Below are 21,291 nucleotides of genomic sequence, written 5' to 3'. Positions count from 1 at the left end.
GGATGGGATTGGACGGGCTGGTATAGTACGGGATAGTTGCTGTCAACAGCAACCGAATCGCCTGACAATATTTTCCAATTATCCAGGAGGCTTATTTGCTTGGTCTTTTCGGGTGCATTCGGTTGTGACTAAACGCTTACAGTAAACAATATATCGCAAACAATGAAATTCCAGTGAAAAAATCAATATATTTTATTAATGCCCTCAACTAACTGCTGAAACTACTGGTCAACAAAGGGCCTGCAAACAATAAAACTGAAGTGGAAAGAACCAACATCAATTCTTAGCCCCTCAATTATAGAGTGGCTCAAAAAGTTACTTGCTATAACGAAAAATAATTGTAAAGCAACATTAAAAAAAGAGAAAAACTTTTAAAAATTATTTGTTTTCAAAATTGTCTTCAATATGTATGTAAATATATATCTATATATTATATAAATTACGTTTTTATTATTAAATGACAAGGTATTATAACTTTGGTATGGATTATAAATTTTTGATAGAAATTTCGGCTTGCCTTCCTTTCTGTGACATTTTATCTTATCACTAGAGTAATGCCCCTTTTTAATTTTATTTGCACTGATAAAGTTGTCCATTTAAATCAGAGTTGTGCGGTTAACTTGCAGTTGAAAAGATAATGTCGGGCTATCAAGTGCCGAAGGCCCGGATCGCACGGCCTGAGAAAATTGGTTTTGAAGTATCTATACCCAATGAAAAGGGAATTTCACTATTCGCATTTCACGGCAGACTCAACACTCCCATTGTCGATCTGCAGGATCAAACTTGGGCAGCGGATATAATTCGGACGGACCAAAACGGGCGCTGGACGTACACTAACCGAGATGCAGAGCTAAAAAGAGGAGACGTACTTTACTATTGGACTACAGTGCGTTATAATGGAGTTGACTATCATCGAATGAGACAGAGTGCGAATTTATGAGCAACGTCAACGAAACAGAATGTTCTTTTATTTTCTTTAATAAACCTAACCGGCTTACTTAAGCTCCAGTGAGGTACTTTTCTATATATACTGGGACATTGTTTTTTTGCCCGACTTCGCATGATGTGCGATGTGCATTGTTGACAGTTTTTCTAGAATTTCGAGTCTGCTGTGTGGTATTTACATACAATTCGCAGCAAACTAGCAAAAGATTTATGTCCCAACGAAAATCCCAAAAGGAAGTTTGAAAAGGGACAAATGAAAATTCCATAAACAAACAACCATTTGAAACAAGAAAAAAGAGAAAAGAAAAGAAGCGGAAAGAAAAAGTTATATTTTTACGGAAGATAACTTGGCCAGAGCTGAAAATAATACAAAAAATTCGCGGTAAAGGGAACAAAGACATTGCGCATACGCCATGTAGAGTTGCAGGGTGCAAGGCTCGAAAAAAATGAAGAATGAATGACAGGAGCGGGTTTTTCCGAATAATAAGAATGAGAAAAACGGAAAATCGGGTGTTGGCACAGTTTTTTCTTGAAAATAAACTCGTGAAAATATATGCAAATTAAGCCATCCGCCAAGAGCAGACGAGTTTTTACCTAATTATATATTACACTGGCTTACAAATTTAAATCGATAAAATCCTTCTGAGATCAAACCTCGATTTTCCGATAAAATTGGCATGAAAACGGGTTAAAAACTTTATTTAAACTTAAAAAAAAAGGTAGCATACAAAAAAATTTGAGTGCCATTTTTTGAATCAAGGAGTCCATCTGTACCAGAATACCAAGGTTTGATCTCTAAAGGATTTCATCGACTAAAATTTGTTAACCGGTGTTATTGAAGCTGCTGTCAGAATTTACATTAAATTCAAGTGCTGTACTAAGTTTCCTCACAAATTTTCTCCGTTTGACCACGTCTGGGGAAGTGTAATTTATAAATTGAATACCATTGTCGGGCTACAGGCCCTTGATAAAATAAACATGCGTAAATAAGCTGATTACACGCATATTTGCATTTATACAGCTCCATTTCGGCCACCTATAATCGTTCAGAAATGTATTCAAATTTTGATCATATTTTAGTTCAACTTTTCCTCCGCACTCTAACTTTTGTGATTGCTTTTTTATTTCCTCCCTTGCCCGAAATTTATGTTTGATTCCAGCTCGAAGGTGGGCCAAAAATGAAATTTTCGCCGCAGGTGTAATATTTCTTCTTTGTATGATTTAAATTCGGTTCGTTGAAAGTTGTAAGTCAGGGGGCGGAGCTAAGTTGAGAGGTGGATGCGGATTGGCGTGGCCTTTAATAAGATTTCATTGTCGTTTGCCAGACTTTGGGTATTTGCATATGGCTGGGGTTCACTTGATTCCCATTTGAATAACGAAGTGGGTTTTAAAACATCTGCATATTAGCAAAAATACAATCAGAGAAATTTGTAAAATCAAATGTTTATATTGTAAGCAGTAAAACAGTACATAAATCGCAACAAAATTTCTTTGAAATTTTTAATACTTCTTATAAATCAATCTTGCGCATTGCAAACCGCTGTCCAAATGGAAGTTTTCTAATTTTGAAATATCCATATTGAATATCTCAATATATTAAGTTATTTACCATACTGAATGTGTTATATATATAGCGAAAATTTGTAAATTTGTTGTGATTGGACGTTCTTGGAGCGACATTGAATAGTTTTAATAACTACGTTCACGAGCTTTTTAGATGAGACATCTTTTTTGGAGTGTTCAATGAAAACGGCTCACCCTTGATTACTTTAACCATTTTAAATCTAAATCTTGTCCAAGTTCTTAGCCAGGCATTAAGCATTTGCATAATATGTTTGTGTGCTGGACATACATAAACGGTCAAAGACTCGAGCTTATTACCATTTGTTTTTAGACCAACGGCATTGTAAAAACAAATTCGATTTGAAGAGCAGCACGGTTGAAGGACAAGGTTAAAGAAACTATGTCGGCAGACGAACTTTGCTCAGAAGTTAAACGAGCCAACCGAGGCACAGACGTCTAAGAAGGGAAAGAAATATATAAAAAACAACCCGAAAGTCGTGTATGGCATGCAAAAAGAAACTTTCACTTGAACTCTGCACCAGACAAAGAAGACATTTCTAAGAAGTCTGCGGATTGGCGGGTGAAATAACTGCGAGCGTTGTGAAGCATGTAAATTTCCTTTAAGCTTGATATTATTAAACTGTTTGTGTCGCTTTTGGCATTACGAGCTTCTTATTTGCGAGATGATTTGCATGATCTATGAGCCGGTTGATGCTAAAAAGTGTTTAAGCATCTTATTCCTGGACCCCGGGCCGACACTTCAATGGCAAAGTCGTCCTTAAATTCAGCTGAAGATAGTGCGTCAGATGGGGCCACGTACTGAACTTTTGGTGCCGAGTTGCACGTTTGGGCCAAGTGCGTGCTGAGCTTTTCCTCTTTTTGGTTTGGCGGTTTGGTTTGGCTGGCGGTTTTCTCATATTCCGGCACACAGCAAGCGAGTGCCATAAATCTAGGCCGGAATTGCATTCGTGAGTGGGACCGCCGCTTTTGTGGTCGGCGAGTTGGATACGAGGACCCTGATTCAAAAGGCCACCTTTCTCTTGTGTCAACCGGAGTAAGTCTGTCTCATTTCCACGAGTTGGGCCTTCGGTGCTCATAGTGGTTCTCATCTCGTGAGGATCCTAAAAGGGTTAAGTCTTTAAAGTCAGCAGAAAATTTAATTTTTCGGCTTATGGGTGTTTGACACCCGCTTGCTATTTAAGAGATTAAGCCGCTTAGAACTGTCAGCTTTGCACAATACAAAAATTGTGTTAGGTCAAAAGAAAATTCTATTAATATGAAATCTTTATTTAAAAACTCCGTTAACTCGCGGCGAATAAATATTTAATTAATATTTATTAGTTTAATTTTTTTAATTATTTGCTTGGTATAAAATATATTTATAAACAGAAAATTTTATTGATATAATTGTTAATTCAATTATCTAGTTTTTTTTCATCCAATTAATTTTTGGGTAACATTTACTTGTTTATTATTTTAATTTATTCGTTCAAAACAATATAATATTTTTAAAGGCTTTGGTAACCAAAATAATAGGCATTTTAATAATTTAGAGACAAAACCTATTTAAGGATTAAAATTATCTTTTAGTGCATTATGTGTCTATGGTTCGGCAGGCATTTCCCGCATTCACATGCAAATCATTTGCCAACCGAGTTAGACCATAAATTAAATGCATACGCGCCGAGAAAGACAGGCAACGGCAAACAAATTAGATGATTATTTGCCAAAAATTACATTAGCCGCAAAATAAACAACTTATGGCAAAGCACAGGAATATCGCCCACATAGTCAGGACTAAAATGCTTGTGCGTAAATTACGTAGATTTCCTGCAACTTAATTTATGTTAGAATGGCGACAACAGCCAAATATTTCCCCAATCGCGTTTACTTGGGCGCACACGAGTTCGGCAAATATTGAGGATGGCACACTTATCGCACGTATAAATTTTGCTATGCTGACATATTAAGGGTCATGATTGCATTTCAGGAAAATAAAAGGGGCCTCTTAGGATAACATGCTTATATTCCTTAGGGACGGTAGGGTTTTAAACGCAAAAACAAGGACTACTTTAAGTAACTTAAAAACACTTAAACCTCTTCGAAAAAATAATTTTAAAAATATAAATATTTTCCTAGTAATTATGAAACCCTAGTTTTTAATTTTCAATATTTTTTTGCATCGCTTGGAAGTGAAATTAATTAAAAAATCTTGGGAATTTGGAACTACATTTTTTTTCTCAAATATAACATAAAAAACAAATACAATAATTTTGTCAGTATAACAGTCAGAATAAAATAACACAATTACTCTTTTGGAAAGCGAAAATAATATAATTACAAAAAAATATGATATATTTCAACGTGAATTATTAATAGCATTTACCTAAAATGATCACAAGAAACTTGTATACTTTTAATTTAAAATCAATTAACTGAAACACTAATATATATACAAGCAAAATATTATATGATTATATTATATCATTATTTAAGGTAAAGTCCTTTCTTCTTAATGTAATTAAAAAACTTGAAGGTCTTAACCGACTTCACACGATTTTTATAACCCAATCAAGCTTATTTGGCGTGAGCAAAGCGATAGTCATATCACAGTTGTAAGTACAAAATACTTTGTCCAAAAGAAAATTACAATTTAAGCTTCGAGGCAAAATCCTTTATCTTAGAATTCCAATTTGCATGAAAGAGACGAGTACCGTGCAAGAAATAATGTTTTGAGGTTGTGATAGTGCTGCCAACTGCAAATACACAATCTTGATTAAGTATGAAATGTCCAATTCTTTACCTTAGCAGGTTGCTTATATAAAATGCTTAATTAGAGCCCTACTTTGTTCTCCAGTCAACAGAATGTCGGTGAAAAATGCATAATAAACTTGAACAAGTGTAATCGCAGGACTAAGCAAAAACATTGTAGCTTCTCCCTCTTGACATTGCATTAAAAAAAGCATAAAAGTTCTTCCCCTTTGGCGACTTTGGGGGAACAAGTGACAATTGACTGTTGTTGAGCGGATTACAATCGTATATAACGCACAAATGGCAGTTGCAATGGCAACAAAATGTCACATATAAGCCAGGACAAAAAACATTGTTCTGCGAAAATATCACAACAAATAAGTAAGCTTGCTGAACAAATATTTTTGATCGCATTAAAAATATTTTCGAATAACAGTAGTGCTTTACGGCGACTTTGAAACAAAGGAGGTAGTTCAAATTGACTTGAAACTTTCACAAACTGCTTGACATGCCCCGCCATAAACCAGGTCAAGTTGTACATTTTGTGCAGCTCAGAGATTAAAATTCCGCTCACAGCATTGAGTTTAATTTCCCGGCAAGTGAACTGTTAATTGGATAACATTATGGGATACTAGAATTGGCCATTGTAATAACCACCCACCGATTTCCAGCCTTAATTAAATCATTTTATTGCGACCTTTCCATTCACCTTACAATTAATGGTCCTGTGACTCCGGAAAGATTCAACGAAATGGTTAGATCCACGGCCGTCGTATTTTTACAATTTTATGCCGCACAATTAAAATACAATTCATTCGAAGGCTTTCCCGAGGCACTTTTCCAGCTTACTTATGTCATTTTGTTTGCCAACAACCCCGAAAATGCTGGCTTTCTTTATTTTCGGCTGTAACCTCAGCTGTTTGTCCTTTGGTTTATTGCCATGCCAACGCGGTGGCTACTTGATCTCCATAAATTGCCCCGCCCCTAGACTTTAATTAGTTTGTCAGGGTTCGGGCTCTGATTTAAAAGCAATTAAGTCGCTAGGCACATTAACCGCATGGCCACTTTTTAAAATGCCCAGTCTAATCAGTTTTGAATTCGCAAAGATTATAGATATTTTGGAAATTTAATAGAGGTATTTTAAAGTGATGGCTTTCTGCATAAGTTTTTTATACCCTTGCAGAGGGTAATTTCACTTCAGAAGTTTGCAACGCAGTGAAGAAGACGTTTCCGACCCTATAAAGTATATATATTCTTGATCAGCATTACTAGGAGAGTCGATCTAGCCATGTCCGTCTACTCAAACTAGTCTCTCAGTAGAAAAGCTATCTGCATAAAACTTTCCCAAAAGTTGTGTTTCTATTGCAGGTAGTATATAAGTCGGAACGATAGCGTTGTTTTTCATAAAATGGATTAAGAGTTTATAAGGATTATTTATGAAATTAATTTACTATTACTATTCGGTGCCTAAAAGATAAAATTTCTGTTTGCGTAGGCATAGATTAGAGTATCTACAAGCTATTTTCTTGTAATTAAGCTCCTTTCCATCTATTTGTCACTGCATGTTTAAAATTTGTGAGGAAAAATGCATAGACAACAAGAAGGCATTCATTCATGTTGCCGTCAACATTTTGTTCCGACATCAGAGACTAGAAACACAACAGCAACGAATGCAGCAGCTTCCGACAATATGTTGACACATATTTTTGTATTCACCCAGCCGTCGGCAGAAATGCTCTGGGATCCAAGCCAATGTGGCAGTGTGATGGCAGAAAACAAAAACAGAGGCGCGAGTGTGAGATGGTGCAAAGGAGGGGGTCCTAGTGGGGGTCAGAGCCCCGGTGCCGTCAACCCCTTTTAGAGCATCTCGGTACTTGTTGGTGGTCATGCAGTGCGGTTTATGCAGTCAACCATTGCGAGCTTGCTCCCGAATTGCATGCCATATTTGCCTTCCACTTTGACATATGCAAATATTTCCTTTGCCATCGGTTTTGCTTTTGCTTTTGCTTTCACATTGCTTTCGCTCCGTTGGCTCTTTCGACGAGTATGAGTTGTCTTCTGTTTTCTCCGATTTTCAGCTTGTCTCATTTCCATCAAAACGCCCCAGAAGCCACATATCTCAAGTCCACACCATCATATTTTGCGCTTTAAGGCGGCCGTTAAAGCCGGGAAATTGTTCTTACCCACTGAGAGCTCTGTTTATGAGACGCAATAAATCCCTGGCTCATTGCCATCGCTTTTCCATCGCCTTCGTGCAATAACAGCAGTCACATTATGACCGCCAAACAGTACAGTGGAACTCGCTAACTCAGGCCTCGCCAATAAAATTCATATTGTGACTGTTAAAAATTTTACAACTTCGGATGGTGTAGCCAATTCTCAGGATCGACAGATGAAGTTACACTGCTCCAGGCCTAAGCGCTTCTGTATAGTAGATTTTATTTTTAAACGCTTTTATTTGTCATACAACCCTTTGAAATTATCACAACATTTAAACGGTTGATTTTAAGTATCTTTGAGAATTGGCTTTCATTTTAAATAAGTAGAAGTCTGTGCAAAAAATAGGCGTATTTTTTAGATTGTGTGACGTGAAATACTCAACAGACATATTTGCCCCTTTAAAATCTAATTTTGGTATCTTGTGTTTCTCTGCAAGTCCAGTGCCCCGACTATTAGATACCCGAATATAATAATAGGCTGACTGATTAATATTATAGCTTTTAACTAATAACTTTTAAAATAATGATTCGATTTGGACGACGTTCATACTTTTCAACAACTACATTATATACGTACGAGTATCTAGTATAAAATATTTTTTGGAACAATTACTTTCCCTGCTCATAAACTATAAATCTTCTCCGGAATTTATTATTAAATAATAAAGTGAAATCGACTTAGACTTAACTTTTGGTTTATTACTGACTCAATAAAAAATGTTAACAGTAATAAAAAAAAGTTCACAAACTTCTTGATTGCCAGGTACACCGTATACAGTATGAAGGCTTTGAAGGTAAAGTTTAAAATGTGTCAGAAGCTTGGGAAGCTAGTCTGTTTTTAAACTGTTTAACAATGGCAAACAAGTTTTTGTGGGTTCAATTCCTTAAGGTTGAGTTGAGGTCCAGCAGTATACTTTCACCACAAGCCACTGGGCAACCCCGAAGTGTGAAGTTGAGTGAAGAATTCCTTGCTTTTTCAAGCAACTAAGTTTAATACTTGGTCAAGATTCTTCTAAGATTATGCTGCCGCTGAACACGATTAATACATTTCTTGGTTTACTAGTAGCAAACAACTGCCCAGAAAAGCATATTATTTTTCATTTCTTTGAAAATATAGAAAAATATGTTTCTATTTAAGTATGTTTTTGGATACTGTCTCTGTGAAAAGTAAATGGCAATTGGTTTCGACATTTTTCTCATTTATCAAGATTTAGTTTAAAGAAGTACTGCCAGCTGCAAGTCAAAATCAATTGAATTGTTTTCAATTTCTGGTGGTTTGTTTCTTATTTTATTGATGGATTTTCGCCGGGGGACCAATAAAATATGGTCAATTGGATTGTGGAAAAAGCCGCGCTAAAGTGATAAATGAAAGTGCTGCTAACAATCTCGAAAAGAAAATAAAAGTTTTAAAGCACACGAGTGATTTGGTCTAACTTGTTCATAATTTACGACTCGCAGGGCAAAACAATTAAATGAAAGTGGAACAATTTTTTGCGCATTTGTACAACTTTACATCGTTTCGCTTTGTTAACCCGGCCAACTATGTTGCCAGTTCGTAAAGCCTTTTCATGTTAGCACTGTGAAATAGTTTTGCCCCCAGCGGAGTCAAACAGTCACAAAATGAAAATGGCTGCATTTTCCCCTATTTTCCCCCAGCCATCCATACAATATGGTCCAACACCAGGCACGATGGAAAAAAGTCAGAAAGCAATTGGTACAAATGCACTAAAAACGGACCAGCACTGCACTGCTAAAGAAAATACATTGTACTGGGCTTGACCTGATTTTTGGGAAAAGGTTTAATCCTTTCAACCGGCATTGGCATTTTAGGTTGCCAGAAAGTCACCAAGCTAATTACATGAATTTAATACTAAGTGCTTTGGTGTTATTTTTCAGATATTTTTGTTTAGAAAATGATTTAGAAGTCGTATTCACAGCTGAGCTGGGACTTCAACTTGACACCCATGCAAAGTTCTTTATATTTACCCATTCTGATATCACCCAGAAAAAATAAACAAGTTCAAATTTTTAAAATTGTTATTTAAAGTTCTATTTTCTTATTTATCTAAGTCAATTATGTCATATCCCTCTATGTCCGAATTAGCGAATTAGATACGTATTCTAAAATTGTACTTTAAAAATAAATTTGCAGTAAAACATTATTTGCATATTTTCAAAATAGTTTTATTTTACGACGGGTAGCAAAAAAATAGGAAATGTTGAAAATTTTTTTTCGTCAAACCGATTCAACAAAATTGAATTTTAACAATGAATTTGCAGTAAACTATATTTGCACAAGTAGCTTTTACTGACAAGCTTATCTCAAAAAGAAATATACATATGGGGGTTGTTTAAAAAAAAAAGGTTTACATATGGGGAGTTTTTAAAATTTTTTCCAGGCGTTTACAAAATCATTGAATACAAAAATCATAAAAGTCTGAAAAATGGTGCGCTCTTTGTAAGTTAGGAACTGATGGATTAAACTACTTAAAATTTTTCCGCAATGTGTGTATATATGTTATATATATATATATAAAAATGGGAGATAGTTTCATCACTCGAATTTCCCCTGAAATGACAGTTTTGTCATTTTTTAATGCAAGCCAACAGACTAGTCGGCATCCAAAAAAGCCGAACTTTGTGGCCTAGAACGGGGTTTTTGGGATGGGGTCCTCATAGCCAAACAGTGCCTGACAAAGCGTTTGGCCAGCAGTTCAAAAGTCAGCCATTATTTTCGCTTTTTACAGCTCGCAACAGCTCAGCAATTTGTCAGGCTAACGCGTCGCCAATTGACGCCATTTTTTTATGATGCCCCGTTTTTATGCCGGCCCTTTTTCGGAGGGGATGGGGAATCCTGGCCTGGATATGGATATGGATATGGATATGTCTGCGGATGTGAGGGCTGTGGGCTGTGGGCTATGGGCTATGGGCGGTTGAGTGGAGCAGCTGGTGTCGGAACGTAATGCCAGCGTGGCGGAATGTAATCGGACAATGGCAACTTGCCAGCAGCGGAAAAATGCGGAGAATATGGATCAAGGGTTCAGTCAATCAGCAGGGTCGACAAAAGCGGAAGCTTATCTCGAAAACACTAAGCAGTAAGCGGAAAGCAGTGTGGAATGCCATCTGGGAGCCCATTTGCATGCCAACCTATTGGAGGGCAGGCGACCATGAAAATAATTTCTCCAGCATGTCACGGGGATGTGCCGATAAATGTCAAAACATGCCAATATCTAAATATATTTTTCCGTATTATATACATGCTTATCTTGTCCTATTTTTTTGCCACGCTCCTTTTATGCTTATTTTGTCTGGGTGTTTGAGGGCGTTGCACACAAAAGTGTCACACATGAGCGCCCGAGTGACTGCAGTCGACAGTTGGTTGCTGAATGGCACTATTCATGCTCGTTATATGTGCCAGCTTATGTCTAGCTTCTTGACAACTCGGGTAACAAGCACCTAGCTCATAAACGAATTTCCAACGCTTCGGGCCACTAAGCTTTGGGGCCAAAAACGCAATTTACATTTCTTAAATCCGTTTAATGGCCGGCAGAAATGTGCCTCAAGGGCTTTTAATTTAATTAGTTTTCCCAGCAACCATGCAATTAAATGAAAATTAATTTTTCGCATATTTTTGCATACTGTGGTGTGCCAGTGCGTGTGTCAGCTTCCTAATTGAAACAAGAAAGCCAAAATCTGCTGAAGGTTAGCGGTGTTAGAACCTTTTAACCGCCATAAATTATAAATCAATGGGAAAAAAAATAATTCCATTCGAAAACCCACACATGCCGTGGCATATTTGATGAGAGTACATTTTGTCAATTTTTCACTTTTTACGACTGCAAAAGGTAAGGGCGGGCACTTCTGGCCAAATCGAGTTCTTTTTATGCTAATGCATTTCCCTCAACGGGGACTTCGTTAATATTTATGAAATGGATTTTGCCATTTAGATGCAAAGCCGATTAACAGCCAAGCAAATAAGGATGATTTGGCAACCGAAAAAGTAATTATTTTTGGCAAGCAATTATTCTGCAGGCCATTTCCCAAAGGGCCCCAACAACTTTTACAGACTTAATTAAACTTAAGCTAATAAAAATCCTTCTTGGTTTTGCCTTTTGTTCAATTAAAATAGGCATTCTAGTCAAATTCAATCTCAAAAGATAGCAAAGTGTACGAGATATTTGCCTTTCAATTTTCAAGTCGAGAGAATATTTGACCACGACAAAACAAAACAAATCAAATAAAATGAAGTGTAAAATATGATTTGAATATTTTTCTAAAGAAAAACGAAATATTTGTTCATCTGTGAAAGCAATGTTTTTTGGTCACAAAGCACGAGTACCATTTCACTGAATTGATAAATGAATTTCTGTATTGGCAGCAGCATTTTATTTCAAGCGTCTTCTTCAACAAATTGCTTGTCTGCTCTTCAAAAAGTGTTTTTCTGGGATTCCTCGACATGTTTTGCATCCTGCCAACGAGCTACAAACACAACAAGCTGAAACCTACAGCCCATCAGGCAACCCATAAAAAGCCCATCCATCCGTTGACCCGTCGATTTGTGGCCTGTCAGCCGAGACCAAGAACAAATGGATTCCGCTGCCGAAGTCCATAGATTTAATCTCAAACTAAAGTCAATATTTTATTATCAATCTGCCAGTACTTACAAAACTGTTAAATGCTTCTTCAATGGATAACTATTGTTTCCCAATCACTTATCAATTTAACTAAATTTCAATTTTTCAATTACAGCTGCATACGAAAAGTTCCCATTTAAATGTAAATCGATGCAAGCTGAAAAACAGAATTCGACAAAAACACAACCAAACATGGTTTTCGGTAATTAAATAATAAATTGCAAAACTACGTTCTATGTTTTGCTGCAAACTCGCATTTATGCAAATTGAGCTGAATGCTTCCTGTCGTTTTTGTTCTTATAATGTTGAAAGTGCAATAGGGAATGTAATCAAATTAAACAGAATTCATGCTGCTAATTGGAGATTCCAAAAAGCACATAATTTGTTTGCATATGGAAAAACATCTGATTAAATTTATTAAACTCCTTGCAAGAGTACACAAAAAAATATGTAATTCAACAGAAACGAAGGGTTTACTTAACACTTTTTATATCAAATGAATAAACTTAAAGAGAGTGTAACCAAAATAACACATAAATAAAAAAAGCACGAGTACACCTTTTTAATGAGGTCAAAAAGTCGTGACGATTGCACGTTCAGCATGCAATATATCTTATATAAAATTTTATGACGAAAAATTAATAATATAAGCATAAATAGGCTTTATGCATATTAAAAAGGGCCTCGTACCTATTTTATTAATTTTCTCAACAAAAAAAACTGGCTTTTGTCCAAAACTCGGTATATATAAAGAAAAAATAGAATCTTATGCTACCCTTGCACATATTGTTTATTTTTATGTATTGACAATAAAAATAAAAATAAAATGATCATATTTCAAATAATTTCCTAAAGTATTTTGTCTTAGCTAAGCACATAAGGACACGTTTGCGTTTTCCCTTGTTAAGTGTCTTCTTTTACACAGGCAAATCAAATGCAAAAAAAAAGGAGAGTTTAAAAAAGTATCTTGACATTGGATTCGAACATGTACTGCTTAGATTTCTAGTCAAACAAAATTTTACGTAAAGGTTTTTCTACATTTTTTTTATTGCTTCTTGAATACTTTTGAAAAATTGAAGTGCCCAATAATTTTTTTTCACAAAATTTGCTATTATAAGTCTGACTGATTTTGTTTGACAACAGATTCCAAATAGCTTTGTTCTTTAATAAAATTAGCTAGAGAAAGAGTTAATAAATATAATAATTATACAAATTTATTATTATTAAATATTGTTATTTTATTATTATTATTAATTTTAACATTTAGAAGAATAAGATTATTTATATTTCTTTATTTTGCAAAATTTTTGGACAGATGTAAAGCTGGGCGTGGTCAGATTTGGCAACAAACTTGAGCTGCGTAGGCACATTTAGAGTCTGAAGAAGCTTAATAAAGAAATTTAATTTATTTTCGATATCCAAAGAAATAGAAAGTCCAATTAATTTGATAAAGAGCATTGCGTCGGCATTCGATTTACTGGGTAAACGCTCTCATTAAAGCCAAGTGTTTTGTCCTGCCGAAATCAAAGGTTAAGTTCAGAGCTGCAGTTTCGTTTAGCAGCCATGGAACTGGCATAGTGATGAAGCTGGGGGTCGGGGTTCTGGCCTTCCCAGTCTCGTAAGTGCTAAATCCTTTGTTCGTCGGGTGTGAACGTGCAGCAATACAAACTTCTGTGAACTATGTTGCAGGATGTTCGTCGCGGCCAAGTGTTCGTGGCTTTCGACTTAAACGGACACGGAGGGTGGTCTGATTAATGTTGGTACATGAACTTGACCGTATCTGGGCAAGGCAGATAGTTGGAGCCGGAGCAGGAGTCGTAGTAGCAACTGTTGCTATCCGGCGGGACTGGCAAATCGAAAACAAAATGGAATTTATGATGCTCCCCGTTTCGTTATGATTGCAAAACTCAATCTAATGGAAAATTCTATTCTTCCACATGTTGTCCAGTGTGCGTTAAAGGGTATTCTATATCTCCGCATGCAACCAAACACTTTTCGGGCTTTTCAAACACACGCCAGAGTTTTAGGCAAACATAACGTGCACAGAGAACGAAATCTTAATCCAAGGAAATGGTGTTGAAATCGAGACAAAATGGTGTGAAGGTGCGATGTGTTCGGATTTTCTGGAATCCTGGATGCTATAGTAAAGTTATTATAAAGTAACCGAAGTCAATAATAACTTTTCTATATGTAAGAACGTTTTATTTTGGTCAAATTGCTTTAAAATCATAAAGAAATTAAAAATATTATTGTTTACAATCACTTATTTTTAAATGCCATATAATATATTAAGAGATTAATTGACTCAGATAATTTTCAACAATAGCAACAAAAACGTAAAAAAAGAGGTTTGATCAAAGATTTTTTTTAATTTCAAATATAGAAAATAAAAGAAATCTAAGTTTTTAGCTTGAAACGGCATCTTCATTTCAAAATCGGGGCTGTCAAGAACCTGAAAATTTTAAATCTAAATACAAAATTCTTGTTTTAAGAAAAAATAATATTAATTTAAGAACATTGCTCACAAATTTAGATCGCAAGATTTTTCTCTCTGTATATAAGCAAGGACGCTGGTCTGGTGACAGTGGAAATATCTTTAGGACAAAACTAGGTCAGTATAAGTTATTTCCCACTTTAAATCTATTAAATATTTCAACAGCCACATGTGCAGCAATAAGTAAAGGATTATTATTGACCATGTCCGCCAGTAATTTTTCTATATGATCGTTGCCTAGCTTAATAACTTGTATTCGTATCGTATTTATATATGGAGGTAAAAATATCTTAAGTATTTCAATATGCCTGCATTTTAAATGTATTAATGCAACAAATAAGTTGCAATTCGTTGATGAATTTAAACACATAAACTGCTTGCTGACCGATGTGCATATAATGACTCATTATGAGTACACAACGTTGTCAACGTGACATTGGGCGAATCTTAGGCATTAAATTATGGTGTCAGGCTCCACTTAAATTCAGTGTCATACAATTAAAAATTTAACATGAGCAATACAATAGTTTCCGTTCTGAATTACATTACCCATAAATAACGAATTAGGTTAAGAAAACAGGTGATTGAAATCGGAATAAATTTTATATCAGATACAGTTTATGGAGTTATATTAATTGGTTGACTGAAATATTGTATTTTATTTTCGTTTAATATTTAACATATCGACTGTGCAATCGAGTGCAGTTTTAAAGAGTATCTCAATGGTAATATCGTAATATCTTTTACCAAGGCTGGAAATACTGTGAGAAAATTAGTAAAAGCACATAAATTTATGCTGTGCTGTTGCTGTGACCCCAGCAAATTTCAAATGAAAGCAAACATCGGAACATGTACGTATATGTAAGCTAATGTATTATTTGCTTTTCTTGCTGTGAAAAGTTCGACAGATGCTGTGAAATCATTTGATTTAATTTCGTTTTTGCTTTGACGTTTAAAAGCGAAGCTGCATCAACAGCTTTAGAACTTTGAAAAGCAAAACATTGCTGTTGCGATGCTGTCAGAAATTTTACGTTTCTAAAAATAAAATCTACGACTAAGATTGTTCAAAATAGCTTGTCGAAGAAATAAGGAACATTTTCATGCAACATTAGAAACATAGCTTCTGCTTTCATTAATATAACTGTTGCTTTGCTTCAGGCGTTTAAAATAAACGCCGCAACACCATAGTACATAGTATTATTTGTATTAACTCATATAAAAGTCAATGTTTTTTTTCTGACTATTGAGGTTTTATATTAAAGACGCTCTACGCTCTAGTCCAGTATTCAATGGTAACTATATGACGCGATTTATTTGGGCCAGCAGTGATTGGGCCTTATTTGTGTTTTGTTTTCAATTTTTAATCAATGTTTTTCTTCCTTTTGACGCATCCAAGAATCGCCATCTAACATCTAACACGATGTCCTGCAAACGAAGCGTGCATATTAAACGGGCGCCAATGCCGCGTATACGCAACACAAAGAACACTGCGAGCTGCCGCTGAGTGCGAAGGCAGCAGAAGTGTTCGTCCGCTGATTTTTTCTCCCCATCCCATCCAGGCTGTCATTCAAAGCCAGCCAGTCACCCAATCCCAATCCGTCCGCCTGTCGCTCAAGTTTATGCAAACAAACACGGCGGAATGCGAAATGAACGAGTGCAGCGCGGTTGCAACTGACAATCAAGTGGGGACCGGGGGCAGGACTTGCTCTGTGAATGCTTGAGTGGGTGCCGACAACAAGTTCCGTTTGCTCATTAAAGGTTTTTTTTTCAGGTCCACCAACAGCCGTCTTCGCTTAAATCCTTCATGTCTTAAAATATCCAAAATCAAACTTTCTTTTGCGAGATTTTCTCATATCCGTGCGGAAATTATAAAGCTGCATGCGGATGCTTTGATGGTACTAATTTCACTTTGTTATGTGCAAACCCCCTTCGAAAATTTCGCCTTTAAAATACAATTTAAAGGGTTGCGAGTGAAATCAACTATGTTGTAATTGAATAATGAAATACAATTTCAATTACAAAAATGATTAACGATAGCAGTGGATACACAGAGGATTGTTTGAATTGTAATTATCAAGATAATAAGGCGCATTACTCTACAAATATAAATTAATCTTGTTTGACAAGGATCAGTTTAAGTTATGCTTTTATGTACACCGATATTCTTGTTTAATTCTTTATGAGCACATTTAAAGCAATGATTTACGACTGCCATGTGTTCCCATTCCATTTTTCCTTTTTATACCCTTGCAGAGGGTATTATAATTTCAGTCAGAAGTTTGCAACGCAGTGAAGGAGACATCTCCGACCCAATAAAGTATATATATTCTTGATCAGCATCACTAGGCGAGTCGATCTAGCCATGTCCGTCTGTCCGTCCGTCTGTCCGTCTGTCCGTCCGTTTCTATGCAAACTAGTCTCTCAGTTTTAAAGCTATCTGCATGAAACTTTCCCAAAAGTTGTCTTTCTATTGCAGGTAGTATATAAGTCGGAACGAGCCGGATCGGACGACTATAGCCATAGACGACCCATAGGAACAATCGAAAAAATAAATAAAAAAAAATTATAACTTTGCTGTTTTGTAATTTTTCTATCAGTTCTTCGACATATAGTAATGGTTAAATATTTCTGAATTACGATTTAAATTTTATCAAAATCGGACGACTATATCATATAGCTCACATAGGAACAATCGCAAAAAAATACAAAAAAATTATAACTTTGCTGTTTTTTAATTTTTTTTACTTCTTCGACATATAGTAATGGTTAAATATTTCAGAATTACGGTTTAAATTTCATCAAAATCGGACGACTGTATCATATAGCTCCCATTGGAACAATCGGAAAACAAATACAAAAAAAAAATTATAACTTTGCTGTTTTTTAATTTTTCTATTAGTTCTTCGACATATAGTAATGATTAAATATTTCAGAATTACGGTTTAAATTTCATCAAAATCGGACGACTATATCATATAGCTCCCATAGAAATAATACAAATATATAAAAAAACTATATAATAATTGAGCTGCAAATCATCATAGCTTCAATGTTTTTAGACATATACGCAAGTAAATCACAATTTTAATGTTTTAAAAAATATTTAATTTTTGCAATAGCTGCAAGGGTATATGAACTTCGGCTTGCCGAAGTTTGCTTCCTTTCTTGTTCAAATTATATTTTAACTTCTATTTTCATAGCTTTGTCGTTCTCTGATTTGAATTTCCCCGGGTATCCTTAGACTAATTACCTCGATGACAAGCCGCGTTTACTGTCATGCTGATGGCAGGCCACAAAAAAAGGGTTTTCGCATTTCATAACTTCATTAGCGACTTAAAAGTCTCGACTCTCAGTAATCGACAGAAGGGGAGAACGTCATGTAGCTGAAGCACCGGAGAGTATTTTTTAATGACTTTAGGGCTGTGAAAACAAGGGTCGGGGCAATTCGGAGATGAGTGGACCGACCAGACAAAACATACTATGTCCGAAATGATCATCAATCATTTCTGATGTGCGTTTTCATGACCTTCGATAACCGCACTAAAAACCCGACTATCCAGTGGGTGGGGCAGGTCGATTGAATATTTAAAGGGGCAAGTTTTTATGGTTGTCCGTGAGCTGTGGACTTTAACTCGCCAATAAATGCGGGGGCGGATGCGTTCAGTGATGCAAAAGCCAACTTAAAGTTGATTAAATTAGAAGTTTTATGACCTCAAAACAAAATGTCAAAGTTTTTACAACGGCTGCGGTAGCCTTGAAACTTGTTACATTGTAGCAGAAAGTAGCGGTGGCCAAGGACATAAAACAAATCTTTAATCATTCGAGTGACACAGACAGGCGACGAACAACTCACGACAAACGACGAACTCCAGCCGGACACGGAGCTAGAGAGCCCGCTTGGGTGTACGGATAATGTCGAAAGTTTGCAGGCGAGCGTGTCGGGCCATAAACAGGAAGTGAGTGAACGAGAGTCAAGGCCAACCCAGTCGGGAAATTCATTAGGCTCCTTCCATCATCCACCCGCAACAGGATTCTACCCCCAGTTGCAAGTGCTTGCCAAAAATGCTCTGCGCTGTGCGGGGAAATGTAAGGCAAAACTTTTGCGGTGCTCAAGTAAAAACAATTAACACAAATTAATTTACATCTAAGTTTGTGTAATGCACTTCGTAAATAAGCTTAATTATTTGGTATACTTTCTGCTATTGAAGCTTTGATTTAGAAACTTTTTATAAATTTGAATTGCCTTAAACAATATTTGTATATGAATCTGCGAGAATTAACCGGGGCCATATAAGTAATGCCAAGTTGTTTGAAGAAAGTCAACAAAGCTTGGTGCAAATGGGTGGTAAAAATAATACCTTTTTACCAAAACTTTTCCAAAAATTTAAAAATTGTTGTTTTTCATGAAATTGTGGTGGATAAGCGAGAAATCATCTATATAAACGAAAGGTGTATTTCTCTTGGCCGCAAAAAGAAAACTTGCTTTTCTATTTTTTGTTTACTGTTTTACTGTTTACAAAAATTATATTTTTTATTTCTTTTTATTTACTTTTATAAGAATTACGACAGTTAATAAAATATATACTTTGCCATCATAAATGATTTATTTACAGACGATTTAATTTATTCAAAAAACGATAAGATTCACTGTCGACTTCGAAAACATTTTAAATGTGAAAAAACAAAGGTCCAACAATATCCAATATTGTAGCCAATTCTGTTGTCTCTGGACCCATCGCAGATTTGCCATCCGGTTGACCTTTGTGACATTTTTATGACAAACGCACTGCAAACCCATGAAGAGGATTGCTCGTTTGCTCTGCATCCACACTTTTGTGCCCGAAGGCTTTTGGTTGTGTTCCCTTTGTGAAGCCGATGGGCGCCATGTGTTTCGTGATTTAGGTCGCCGTGGACTAAGCCCAACCTGCTCCGGCTGGTCAGAGTCGGAGTCACTTTATGCAAATGACAGTCTGCCAGACAATCTGATTCCAAGTGAGGGCTTTAAGCCACACCCTGCCGCTCTTTGCTGCTTAAATCGCAACCAACTATCCCGGAATCGCAACACAATTTGTACAAAAGAGTGGGAGAAAATGAATTTTTTACGGTTTGCGAATTCCGCACACGTTCGCCACGGGGGAAAAATCGCAGAGAGAACGCTAAATCCTCGCAAAACAACGGATATAGCGACTTAACTCGCTGTCGTACGGTTTTATTTCATTTAAAAGAATTGCATATTTGGCAGAACATTGAAAATCAGCGAGCTGCAAGCAGAGAAGTTAGCGTTGTTGGTCTACATTTGCATATTGCTGAATGGGTATGAATTTTGGCCAGCAGTCGCACAGAATTATATATTTTATTAAACTATGCAGATTGAAGAAGTTACTTTGCACCACCACAAAAGTCGACTGATACTTTGGGAAGAAGAGAGAGAAACTCTTAAAGGCCTTAAAGAAAAAGCTACTTTCGTATGGGTTCTATTTCCACCAGAGCCCACCATGGCCTTTGACAAGTTGCCTCAAATTTTCTCAAACTAGGAGGCAAAACCATACTGATGGTGCCGGTCCAAGGAATCCTTTGTCGCCTCCCATAGGTGCACTAATTGCCCTGATTTGATAACCTAACTGAGCGAGTGAACGCTTCAGAAAGGCTAACAAACTTGCAGGCGGCATGCGCTGCAAAGGGCGAAAGTTATGGTACATTGCGTTTCCCTCAAGGAGCTTGGGTTGTTGAGGGACAATTAAAAAGTTTCCGCCCACAGGCGCCTGCTAATGGGGAAATTGCACACTGAGTTAGTGTTGCTTCCCCAACACTTGGCACTCGGATCCGCGGAGGAAATTGAAACTCTCATCTCGCCATTGTGCCGACGGCAGTTATAATTTTGCTGGGCGTGTCGCGTCCAGACTCCGTACCCATAGGCATTATTAGCATTATTATGAGACAGACCATTACCACAATTATTGCCATGCCAGCAGGACAAAGTTTCCCACTTACCAAGCACAAAACTTTCCCGCTCGGTTGTAAGTGTGTGTGGGCTCTGCGGTCTACCAACACCATGGCCATTTTGTAGAGAGACATTTGTAGTTCGGTTGCTATTTATTGTCGGGTTTTTCTAAGCCTGGTTTTGGGCCACAAGCTATGGTTGCTTTAAATATATACAAATTATAGATTCAGTAATCTACTTTAAAATATTTATATATCATTTTTTGTTACTGCTTTAACAACTTAACCGCAAAAATAATGTTGATAAATAGATTACAAACTCAACCGACTTTGCACTTCGCCAGTGTTGCCGAAGCCAACTTAAAAAAACAGAAAAAAAGTTAAACAAGAATCAAATTTTGGCAAGCCGAAGTATTTATACCCTTGCATCTATTACAAAAGTGTTATATTCTATAAAATGACTATTAATTTAATTTTAATTTTTGTTCCCCGACTTTGGTTATCCCCTAAGTCAATCGAAAAATTTAAGACGATTTTTTTTGCCGCCCTCTAGCGTTTTTACAAAAGGGCAGAGTTTTTAAATGCCGTATATATTTTTTAAACCTTGTTTTTTCCTTTTCCACTGCCCTTAAATAATTATTTATACAGTCTGCCGTTTCAGTATTTTGCTGATGGCTTTTAATCTTGTTATTCAACTGAATTTCAGTAAGCTATGTTTGCATTCTTAAACAAAGTTACGGAATCT

At 36.2% G+C, this 21,291-nt stretch overlaps 2 protein-coding genes across 4 annotated transcripts in view; both read left to right on the top strand.

Moving 5' to 3' along the window:
- Positions 1-21,291, top strand: part of LOC128256875 (metabotropic glutamate receptor 2) — a 91,001-nt gene that overhangs the window by 5,975 nt on the left and 63,735 nt on the right. The gene's annotated exons all lie outside the window — the stretch shown is intronic.
- LOC128256912 (gram-negative bacteria-binding protein 3) lies at positions 622-997 on the top strand. Its single transcript, XM_052987620.1, has one exon. It carries the CDS (start codon positions 638-640, stop codon positions 938-940), a length of 303 nt encoding a protein of 100 aa, XP_052843580.1. The 5' UTR covers positions 622-637; the 3' UTR covers positions 941-997.

The sequence above is a fragment of the Drosophila gunungcola genome (assembly GCF_025200985.1).
Source record: "Drosophila gunungcola strain Sukarami chromosome 2R unlocalized genomic scaffold, Dgunungcola_SK_2 000030F, whole genome shotgun sequence".
NCBI classification, from domain to species: Eukaryota; Metazoa; Arthropoda; class Insecta; order Diptera; family Drosophilidae; genus Drosophila; species Drosophila gunungcola.
Note: the sequence above shows the minus strand (reverse complement) of the source record. Positions and strands in the feature narration are given on the sequence as shown.

Bases quoted from the DNA above. Each gene is read 5' to 3' on its own strand.
- LOC128256912 (XM_052987620.1), top strand. From the start codon at position 638: ATGTCGGGCTATCAAGTGCCGAAGGCCCGGATCGCACGGCCTGAGAAA.